The sequence below is a fragment of the Perognathus longimembris genome, chromosome 18 (assembly GCF_023159225.1).
Source record: "Perognathus longimembris pacificus isolate PPM17 chromosome 18, ASM2315922v1, whole genome shotgun sequence".
NCBI classification, from domain to species: domain Eukaryota; kingdom Metazoa; phylum Chordata; class Mammalia; order Rodentia; family Heteromyidae; genus Perognathus; species Perognathus longimembris.
The window spans coordinates 14,889,463-14,901,441 of NC_063178.1; the positions used below are offsets into that span (position 1 = coordinate 14,889,463).

Below are 11,979 nucleotides of genomic sequence, written 5' to 3' on the forward strand. Positions count from 1 at the left end.
GGGTTCACGCCTATAATCTAGCTACTCAGGAGGCTGAGCTCTGAGGATCCTGGTTCAAAGCCAGCCAGAGCAGGAGAGTCCATGATTTTTATCTTCCAATTAATCACCAGAAAACCAGAAGTAGAGCTGTGCTTAAAGTGACAGCACTAACCTTGAGTGCAAAAGCTCAAGGACAGCACCCAGGCACCAAATTTAAGCCCCAACTGGGGCGGGGGCGGGGGGGGGGGGGCGCGGAGTTGATTCTTTACAAAAATAAGTAGTTTTTCAGTCATACAAAAATTTATCAATAATTAAAATTGAAAATAACTAAAATTATTGAGTAACTATAGCATGACTGGTTGATTACTTGAGCTTTTTGTTTGTTTTTTTTTTTTTGGCAATACTGGGGATAAAATATAGGCTTCATGCATGACAGCAAACTCTCAAGCGACTGAGCTATATTCCTAGGTCATTACTTAAGGTTTTTAATCTAATCATTTTTGATCTAAAGGACTTTTCTGAAAATGACAGAAATAAGTCAAATAATTTCCTAGGTATTTTATATCAATATTAGCATCCACACAATACAATGTAAGGTATTTTTCACATTGCTTTTAATTTTCTGGAACCACCAAAGAACACTTATTTTCCATAGCACTTGGTAACATACTTCAGTTCCAGTAGCCCACTGAAGATTTCTTTGCGGCTTAGTTCAGAAATCCCATTTCCAAGAAATACTTTTTCTCCATCAAATTCTTTGGCTCCTTTCTTACATTTCCCTTTAATATCAGAGTATACGGAAACAACATCGCCAACTTTCATAACTAGAGGAAGAAGAGAATCGGATTACGCTAATCTATGCTTTTGCAGAATAGTGAAAATCCTCAAAACTACAATGGACAACTCCAAGGACATCAATGGTGGATAGGAGCAGTTTAAAACCTCAATATGGTCATTGTTAGGAGAACTCAGTTCTCAAGACTTAATATAAGCCTTGTTGTTGTGGCTGTATACTCAAAAAGCTAAAAATTGCCTTCAAATGGATTACTCAAAAAATTTACATCTACATGACTCAAAAAGTTTCTAAAAAAAACACAAAACAACACAACAAACACAAAAACAATCAGTTTTCAGGTCAGACAAAAAGAAATGTGTCAGACCAAGCTTACAGCTTTGCCTATTACATGAGTCAAGGTATTGATGGGATACACAAGCTGAGGCCAAGGGACTGAACAACTTCTATCAGACCAAAATCAGTTTCCTTATTTCACATAGAATGACTTAGTCACATCCAGGCAGTGACTTAACTTACAAAGCATGTGCAATATGTCATCAACAAGATGAATAATTATCAAGCTTCATCTCAGTGTAGCTTCTAGATGCAACCCTCCCAATTGAAAGGACAAGAGTCTGAGGTTTTAAGATAGCAGAGTCAAGAATTCAGAATGAATGATTGTTATATCACAGTTGTAACTACTTTCAACGTCCCATGTGTATCTGTAGCTTCTATTATTGATGATGTTCTTGTATCACCTTCCTGTGGTTGTATCTACACTATCTCTGTAATCTTATCTGAGTATACTGGAATCCGTGTATACTGGTTTTAGAACTAGGAAATTGAAAGGGAATACCAAAATTGAGAGACACAGGGTAAAAAAAGACAAACAACTACAAAAGCAATACTTGCAAAACTGTTTGGTGTAAGTGAACTGAACACCTCATGGGGGGAAAGGGAAAGGGGGAGGAGGGAGAGGGGAATGAGGGACGAGGTAACAAACAGTACAAGAAATGCCTAACGTATGAAACTGTAACCTCTCTGTACATCAGTTTGATAATAAAAATTTGGAGAAAAAAAAAAGAATTCAGAATGGACTTCACTACCATCTAATAGAAATATCACAGATACTAGGTAGAAAAAGAAATTAACAGAAAGTCATCTAATGTTTTGGCTACACTAAATACAAAGCTGGGGTAAATAATACATCTGATCGAAGAGGAAATACTTTCACACATGACTTATAGAGGACCCTAAGCCTCAAACTTACATTTTGAAGCTGATACAATTCCTGGAACATAAATATGGGCTCCCCTTAATACTGCACTGCCACAATGGGCTCCAACAATCGCTTCACACTGTTGTTTTTGAATATTCTTTCTAGGAATGTAAAAAGGAAAAAGAAATTTAACAGTAATTATTGTTCCAATACATATAAACTTTTCAAGCTTTCGATATAAATGCTATGCAAGTAACTACTTTAGTATTATTTTTCTGAATAAACATGAGAAAGCTCAAAAGTACACACACACACACAATACTTTTTTAAAAAGGAAAGAAGGGGACACAGAAAAATTAAAATTGAAAGAGGTCCATCTGGTGGAAGACAGGAGAGTGACATAGAAACTGCTTGATCATTTTAAAAGCATTACCATTTTCCTAACAACATCAGGAGAAGTCGGATTTTTATTCTCTTCAAGGACCAGCACAGAAAAATACACAAGGAATCATAAATACTTGTATTGTAAATTTCGTGTGTGTGTGGTGCCAGTCGTGGGGTTGAACTCAGGGCCTGGACCCTTGTCCCTGGACTTTTTTGCTTAATGCTAAAGTTCTAACACTTGAGCCATAGCTCCACTTCCAGGTTCTTGGTGATGACTTGGAGATAAGGCCTCATGGACTTCTTGCCCAAGCTGGCTTTGAGCCACAATCCTTAGGTCTCAGCCTCCTGAGTAGTTAGAATTACAGGAGTGAGTCACAGGCACCCAGGAGGAATTTTATTTTAGTGCTGATCCTGGGCACTGTCCCTAAGCTTGTTATGCTCAGGCTGGTGCTCTACCATTTGAGACACGGTTCCACTTCTGGATTTTTCCAATTTAATTGGAGATGAGAGACACACAGACTTTCCTGCCCAGGCTGGCTGTGATCCATAGATCTCAGCCTCCTGAACAGCTAGAATTACAGACATAAGCTACCAGGGCCCAGATAAACTAGGAATATTTTACTAGATAAATGTAAGCCATCTCTCCATCCTTGGCTGCTTAACCTTTGAGTTCTTGTCCATGCTCTGGTATTCTATTCATTCTGCCCTCTGTTAAAATCTAGATGTCACTTTAACACTCAGTAAAGAAAGAGGAGAATGTAGTCTGTTCTGAAAAACATCCTTAGCATAGTATCTAATGATCTCCTCATATTGACATCAGCTCATTTGTATTATCTCAATTTGTGGCTGAATTGATTATGTCTCATGTCCCTTCCATGATGTCCAATTATCACATCTTGCTCAACATCTCAGTTTCACTTTAGATCTTACTGGTCTCACACATTTGCATTACTCATACTTTGTCACTTTTTCATTTATTTTTTCTTCATGTTTTTGCTACTGGGGTTTAACTCAGGCTTGCCTGCTCTGCTCTAACACTTAAGCCATGCTTCCGTTTCACCTTTCTTCTGGTTCAGATGGCTTCTCAAGGTTTTTTTTTCGTTGTTTTTTTTTTTTTTTTTTGCATAGTCTGGTTTCAATTCTCATAGCTTAGCCACCTCAGTTTGTTTTTACAATAATGGGGTTTAAGCTCAGAGTCTTATACTTGTTAGGCTGGGGCTCCTATTTCTTGAGCTACAGCTCTAGCCCCAAATCAATTTTTAATTAAAAATTATGATATGGGTTTATAGTAAAACAGAAATGTTAGAAGCAAAAAAACTACTATCATTATTCACTTTCTCACAACCCAACATTCTCAGTAAGCCATTACTAATGCTTGCCTATTTATAGCTTCTAGACTTTATATGGAATTGCACAAAATGTGAATTTTTTTATTAGTAAATGTAATTATCCTGTGTAGCCATTTATTTTAGCTACTTAATGAGTCATGAACACCTTAATTGTACACTTAATTTTTCCAGCCTGAAGGCCATGTAATCTTCTCTAGTATGGAGAATCCACTATTCCATTACTGATTATAAATCTGATTTTAAATCTTTAGCAATGTGATTATTTTTACACTAACATGTCCTTTGTAATAGAACATCCCAATATAATATAAAATCTATCTTTGATTTTCAAGAATGTGTCTTACAAATATGAGTAGAATAATGCATGGTATAACTGAACATGATCATTAAATTATGAACAAAAATAAAACATTGCAAAACAGGTCAGCTATGAAAATAGGACATGTGTTTTTTTGTACTTCTGTTGTACAAAAAATGTTTTAATTTAGAACTTAAATTTTTGAAAGAAAAATAAATGAAAAGCTTTTCAGAAAGTGAAAAAAATAACCATTTCACAAAGTATACCTAACATGCAATATTGAAGATACATGTCTAGTATTTTGTAATCGATATGGACAAACAGTGTTGTCATAACACTTATAAGTGATCCTGTGACAAATCTCTGCTCAGAAGAAAAAAAAATATAGCTTGATAATTAGTTACAAACCTAGGTCCAATCACAGGAATAAGTAAGATGTCCGGAAGGTCTGGGTGTTCAATAACAGGAATACTCAGTTCACCGAACTGCTGTTAAAAATAAACACAGCCTTAAAAAGCGATCAACACAGGGGAGTTGTTGGGTTTCTTTTTAGTATCACTATACATGGAAGGAAGTTTGATTTGGAACAAGTTCATTTTTATTCCATAAGCACTATAAAAATAAAAAAGATCAGGATAATGTTTTCTAATTCTGTATATCTTGACTTCTCTATAAGATTCAATTTTGCTGTCATGCTTTATAAACACAAACTATGTTTACCTTAAGGGACTTACTCTGAAATTACTCTGAAATTCCGATATAGAGTTACATCCAGATTATCATTTTTAAGTTTCTGAGTAAGAAATAAAAAACCTCGGGGCTGGGGATATGGCCTAGTGGCAAGAGTGCTTGCCTCTTATACATGAAGCCTTGGGTTCAATTCCCCAGCACCACATATACAGAAAATGGCCAGAAGTGGCGCTGTGGCTCAAGTGGCAGAGTGCTAGCCTTGAGCAAAAAGCCAGGGACAGTGCTCAGGCCCTGAGTCCAAGGCCCAAGACTGTCCAAAAAAAAAAAAAAAAAAAAGAAATAAAAAACCTCTTCTATCGTGAGCATGGTGACATACAGAAATATAACTTTCATAAAACTGTACACTTTCATAACAATACAAATTAACACACTATGCCTTGTCAATCCATGTTCACATTTCCAGCAACTACTACTCTTTCCCTATATATTTGCCTTTTGTCAACATTACATATGAATGAATAATACAGCCTATGTTTTGTGTCTCAATTCCTTCCCTTTATGTTAAGGTTTCTCTATGCTGCAGCATTTATTAGTAATTACTTGCATTGATGGGCAGTATCCCACTATTGAACTATTCTAGATTTATCTGTCACTAATTGATGGATTATTTGAAATATATTTCTTTTTGATTATTTAAAAATAATTCATGATCATTTATGTTCAACATGTATGCACATATTTTTGCTAGTTTTGACCTGATTACTAAAGTGGAATTGCTGGACTATGCTTAACTTTTTAAAGGACTGATCAACTGTTTTACAAAGAGGTCAAGCTAACTTACATTACCAACTGTGAAAAATGCAGTTGAGTTTCTTCCTTATACTTACCAGCATGGGAAATTTAAAAATATTTAACTCAAATAGAGAAATTTGAGGCAAACTACTGGTTCACATCTGTAATTCTATCTACTCAGGAGGCTGAGATATGAGGATCATGCTTTCAAGCCAGCCCAGGCAAGAAAGCCTAAGAGACTCAACTTCAATTAACTACCAAAAAGCTGGAAATAGAACTGTGGCTCAAGAGGTAGAGCACTAGTTTTGAGCACAAAAGCTCAGAGACGATGCCCAGGCCCAGAGTTCAAGCCCCACAGCTTGAACAAAAACTGTTGCAAAGAACACTCCTCTTATAAAACATATGCTAATATAGGAAAAATACATGCAAATAGCTATTCAGAAAGTAATCTGCTGGGCACTGCTGACTCAGCCCTGTAATCCCAGCTATTCAGGAGGCTGAGATCTGAGAATCCCAGTTCAAAGCCAGCCAAGGACAGGAAAGTCTGTGAGATCCTTAACTCCAATTAACTATCAGAAAACTAGAAGTAGCATTGTGGCTCAAAGTGGTAGAGCACTATCCTTGAACAAAAGAACTCAGGGACAGTGTACAGGCCTGGAGCTCAAGCCCCACAACCAATCAAAAATCTTCAAGTCTTCATTATTGTAATAAATTCTAATCTTACACAGTCATAATATAGCTATTTTTGTTGTCTTTTGTAATTTTGTATTATTTCACTGTAAGGGATTGAGCCTAGGTCCTCAAACATGTTAGGCAAATGCTCCATCAATGAATTGAACTCCAACCTTAGTTTGTTGTTCTTCTAACTGTGTCATCTATTTGAAACTTGAAATATATAGAATTATTCTTAAAAGCTTCTTGGTTTTAGCTTGGTTACACATGAGGTAGAAACAGGTCTACGATTCCCCTTACAGTTGTTAAGGAAGCTTTACTAACTACAGTATTTAGCTCACACAGTACAGCTTGGGTGGATGCTCACCTTATCTGGCCCATCTTATATTGCTTTGTAGGAAAATATCAGTATATAGTGTTTAAAGCACAAAATACAATGTTTTACCAAGCAAAGAAATGATATAAACAAAACAACTCAAGTAATTTTTGCAGTTTTCATGGAAATCATAAAGTATTTAAAAATATTTTCACTTACAGAAGATGGGTATAATTCTACAATATTTTCTTGATTGAACAAAAAACCATGCTGTGTTGCTTTAAAACTTATTCCTTATACTATTCTCATTTCCTAGTTTTGTTAGTGATGTGTGTTTCTTAGTTCAACTAAGTTTGATTACAAATAGAAGCCTACAGATATCTGGTAGGTATCACTCTCAGCTTATTTCAACTACACAATCAACTCTCTTAATCATTACAAGCTAATGGTGAAATGGTGGTCAGAATAAACACAGTTATTTTAATGATAAAGCAAACAAGCCTGGAAATTCATCCTAAATCAGAATTAGGAGTTCAAGTTCTAGCATTATTTTTGTGTAACCTGGCATAATTTACATCCACAATTTCCTAACTATAAAGTTTGATTATTGCAGGTTTCACAGGATTTTAACGGGAAGCATTTCTACACATTGTAGAAATACAACTGTATAAAACTTTGTACAAACCTTCTGCAGTTCATCAAGCAACAGATTTTTCACATGATAAACTGAGGCTAAGTGTGTATTTACTCTGACAGTTGTGAATGATGGAGGATGAGCCAAGTGACTTAACAGAGTTTCGAACTTCCTTTCTGCTTCTTGTTTGCTTGAAGATACAATCTGAAAAAGAATATTTCAATTTTACATACTTAGCAGAACGTGCATATACAATTATTCCATATAATGAAAAAAAGTCTTTTAGTAACAGCTCCATTTCATTTCAATGTTTTATTTAGTAATGGTGTACTTCACAGGGTTCTTTAGTAATAAGCATCTAACAAAATGCTTGATATAAATCAAGAGCTTTGAAAAGTCTCAACTTCAAAGCATAACATGATGAAAACATCTACTGCAATTAATTATTTAAATCCAGGATTTAACTCTACATATTTAAAACACACCAACTTTTTCAGCACTCACACTGCTAACATCATCTCTGGGGCATTATATCCTCCTAACTTTTAAGATTACCAATATTTGAAGGACAAATACACTGATGTATTCAGTTATCCAAGATTCCCCCTATGATATAAATTTTATAATAGATTATTAAATGTACCAGACAGCTTCAAGAAAGATGAGTAGCAAGCACACATATCAGAAATGAAGACTCTACCATGTTCCTTTGTAATTAACTGAAACTTTCCAAAGCTTTGACTATACAAGACCTCAGAGAATCTTCAAAAACTACTTGTCCACCTACTAATCCAACAATACTAACATGTTTACTTTCTCAAGTTTTATCACTGCTAAATATTTCTTTCCCCTCTCAATTTTCAAAGGGGGAATCAAAGTTAAGTGACAATAGTTTTCTCAAAAAATAAACACAAACCCAGTGTTTGAGATTCTAACCCAAGGGGTGCACATCTGTTGGTGCACTAGTACTGAGGCTTGAACTCAGGGCCTGGCTGGGCATTGTTCCTGAGCTTTTTGGCTCAAGGCTAGTACTCTACCACTGAGCCACACCACCATTTTCAACTATCTTGGAACTTAATTGGAGATAGGAGTCTCCTGGACTCCTGCCTGGGCTGGCTTTGAACCTTGTTCCTAAGAACTCAGCCTACTATGTAGCTAGGATTACAGGTGTGAGCCACCAGGGCCCAACTCTAATTCTAAATATTTTTTACATTTTACTTGAACTCTACCTTCAGTTTCATAGCTATTTGAAATTAGATCAATAACATGATTCCTTGTGCCCTAAGTTCTCTCATCTGTTAAAATGAGAACATAAAATTCAATGCAAATCATACAGAATTATGAAATTGTGAGAAGTTGTGGGGTTGTTAGGCATGGAGAATGAGTGACACTGATCAAGATGCATTCTATTCATATACTGTTTTGAATGCCAATTCCTCTGTACCACTTTTTTTTTTTTTTGCCAGTCCTAGGGCTTGAACTCAGGGTCTGAGCACTGTCCTTGGCTTCCTTTTACTCAAGGGTTAGCACTCTATCACTTGAGCCACAGTGCCATTTCTGGCTTTTTCTCTTTATGTGGTGTTGAGGGATTGAACCCAGGGCTTCCCGCATGCTAGGCAAGCACTGTACCACTAAGCCACATTCCCATCAAAACAACTGAAATTTGCAAACCATCTAGCACAACTGAAAGCATTTAGAGGCACCCAAATTGCAATGTCCTTTTCACCTGAGTTCCTGAACATGGGTTCTAATAACAGGTGTGAGTGTGCGCATGTCTTGTGGACTTGTTCAACCTGGCAATCACCTCTGTGCCATCCATAACAGACACTTTTCCCCCACAGCTAAGTGTTAAAACGTACATCTCATTCACACCTTGTTCGTATAATTAACACTATTTAAATTTACGCAAAATATCATAAAATACGATTATCTGACCCACCTCCTGATTCGTAAAGATTTCTTTAAGATAGTTTTCGACCTCAGGTCTCAAAAACAACCTAGGAAAAACAGCCATTATTTTTTCCTGTTGAATTTCTCCTTCAGAGGAAATTGTTGGGAGACGGTGGTTTTTCTTTCCGAGCTGACAGCAGTCTTGACAACGAATAGACAAGCACCAAGATGCACCAGGACTAGCCGGGGCTTCTGTAAACAGCGCAGAGTTAGAGAGGGAGACGGGTCAGCGAGGCCATGGTTTCTGGGGCCTTGTCACAACAGTAGTAGTTATTTCTGGCTTCCACCACCCTCGACTTCAGTCCTCCGTGGTCGCGCAGGGAACTCCTCGTGAGGCAAGGCCGGCCGCCCTGCAGAGGGGACGGAGGAAAAAGCCTCGACGACAAGACGTAAGATCTCCCAAGCCAGTTACCGAAACTAGGCGAGCACCGCTCCCAGACTTAAATCCTCCTTTCCAATTACGCGCCGACCCACGCCTTCTCCGCGGACAGACGCTTTCTGATTGCGTCACTTCCCAGCGAGCTCGGCTCATACGTGCCGACCCACGCCTTCTCCGCGGACAGACGCTTTCTGATTGCGTCACTTCCCAGCGAGCTCGGCTCATGCGCGCCGACCCACGCCTTCTCCGCGGACAGACGCTTTCTGATTGCGTCACTTCCCAGAGAGCTCGGCTCACCCCTTCCTCCTCGGGGCGTCCATTCCGCAGCCGCCCGTCGCTGTGGGTCGGGACTCGAAGTCCTTTCAGAACCGCGTTCACCTGCGCTAGGCCTCGCGCTGCTGCCTGCCGACAGGGTCCCGGGAATCGTACAGGCCTGGTTCACCGGAGCCCCGCATTGGAAGCCTACGGGAAATAACGTGCGTCGAGAATAATTTGACTTTGAGTCTAGGCTGCTAGGGTTGGAAGTAGTTCTACCACGTAGTATTTCTAAAAACAAAACAAACAACAAAATTAGGCAAAAGGCTTGGAATGCCGGTAAACAAGTACTCTCTCAATAAATGTGAGATGTTACTATTCCCCGTGTGTCTGGGTCTTGACTGGTCTGAGGACAACGGAAGGATATTGTGGAGGAACGAAAGGAACCACCCTACAGGGCTCATTTTGTGGGTTCAGTGAGCGCAGGTCTCAGGGGGTGGGGAGGTTTCACCCTAACAGAATGGGATTGTAACCAAGGGCAGGGAGGGAACGTTTCTGGAGAGAAGAGGTCCTGAAAAATGGTTAAGGAACTGGACCAGCTTTAAAAAAAAAAAAATTTCAGTGCTTACCCAGGTCATTTATAAGCCACCATGACTGTCTCTAGGCAAGAAAGAAATCGGAGGCAGGGCCACATGTCTTCATGGTGAATAGGCTTCGAGGCACCTGTTGGAGCATGAATTTACCTAATGGTAAGAAGAGTATTCATGAGCCCTGAAGTACAGGAGATATTCCCATCGATTAAGTTATGACCCAAGATATATATATTTATTATATATTATATAATATATAATTATATTATATATATATGCCAGTCTTGGGCTTGAACTCAGGGCCTGGGCACTGTCCCTGAGCTTGTTTTGCTCAAGGCTGGCACTCAACCCCTTGAGCCACAGGGCCACTTCAAGCTTTTTCCTTATATGTGGCACCCAGGAATCGAACCCAGGGCTTTGTGCATGCTAGGCAAGCACTTGGTAAAAGCACTAGACCAAAATTCCCCCCCCCCCCCCCCCCAGTCATATAATTTTAAGGACACTTTGACTTAGTGGATGCTTTGACCCTCAGGATCTTTTTTTGAGTCTTCTTGGAACATCAAACAACTCTGTCAAAAAAATTTGTATCTGTGTGACAGCACTGGGGCATGAAACCATTTTTATAGCTTGTTAAACTGCCACCCTACCACTTAAGTCAAATCTCCAGCGTTATTTTTTTTCTGGTTCTTTTTGAGAAAGTCTAGCCAACATTTCTGTCAAACTGGTGCCTCCAGATCTCAGTCTCCTGAGTAGGATTACAGGCCTGAGCCACCTGTGCCAGAGAAGTTTGAATTTTAACATTGTTCTTCCTAAAAGGAATGATATACTGAGTTTCTCTTGTATCATCTACAGCATCCAGAGAGCATTTGTTTCACAAATATATTTACTGAATAAATTCTTATTGATTTCTTAGACAATAAGGCAGAGGATTATTTCCTTATGGGAAATCTACCAACCCATTTGGAAAATGATCAACTAGACTAAAATCATAGTGGACATTACCTTCAAGGTTGAAAAGCTTTTTTTAAAGAGTAATATTCATGCTTTCTGGCAAAACACAGTTACCTGAACTCCTTTCAAGCTGTGCAAATTGATCTAGTTAACTGAGTAATAAATTGAATTCAGTTGCAGCTGCAGTGAGTTCTCCCAGTGTTATCTGAAGGTTATGACAGTTGTTTAAGCTTTTTTTGCCCTCTATTTTGTGAAACCAGATTTTAGGAGGATTCCAGTTCAATGAAAAACATTACTCGCAAATAGCATTTTATAACTGAGTTTTAACTCTGATGATAATGTCAGGTCTTTTCTTTTATAATATGTTTTCTCATTTCATGAATTTAGTATCTTATTTATTTATTTATTTTTAATTTTTATTTTTTTGGCCAGTCCTGGGGCTTGGACTCAGGGCCTGAGCACTGTCCCTGGCTTCTTTTTGCTCAAGGCTAGCACTCTACCACTTGAGCCACTTCTGGCCATTTTCTGTATATGTGGCGCTGGTGAATCGAACCCAGCGCTTCATGTATATGAGGCGGGCACTCTTGCCACTAGGCCATATCCCCAGCCCCTCTAATTTATTTTTAAGTAGTAGTCTTCCTGAGAATAATGTTACCTCCTCTAGATCAAGGGGACTACACTGAAAATTGTCTTTAAAAAATGTTTTCAACGGATATGTTACAGACACACACACACACACACACACA

At 38.3% G+C, this 11,979-nt stretch overlaps 1 protein-coding gene across 2 annotated transcripts in view; it reads right to left on the reverse strand.

Annotated features, from left to right (window-relative positions):
* Nsun6 (NOP2/Sun RNA methyltransferase 6) overlaps nt 1-9,538 on the reverse strand; it is a 34,972-nt gene extending 25,434 nt beyond the window's left edge. Inside the window, exons 1-5 of one of the 2 annotated variants that reach the window (XM_048367482.1) lie at nt 9,048-9,538; nt 7,160-7,312; nt 4,413-4,489; nt 2,025-2,134; nt 650-803 (exon numbers count right to left, since the gene is read on the reverse strand). In XM_048367482.1, the coding sequence (XP_048223439.1) occupies nt 650-803; nt 2,025-2,134; nt 4,413-4,489; nt 7,160-7,312; nt 9,048-9,122 (569 nt within the window). In that variant the 5' untranslated portion in view covers nt 9,123-9,538. Of the gene's footprint in view, nt 1-649; nt 804-2,024; nt 2,135-4,412; nt 4,493-7,159; nt 7,313-9,047 lie in introns of both variants that reach the window. The other variant, XM_048367481.1, reaches the window with a different exon arrangement.
* Between the last annotated feature and the right edge of the window lie 2,441 nt (nt 9,539-11,979).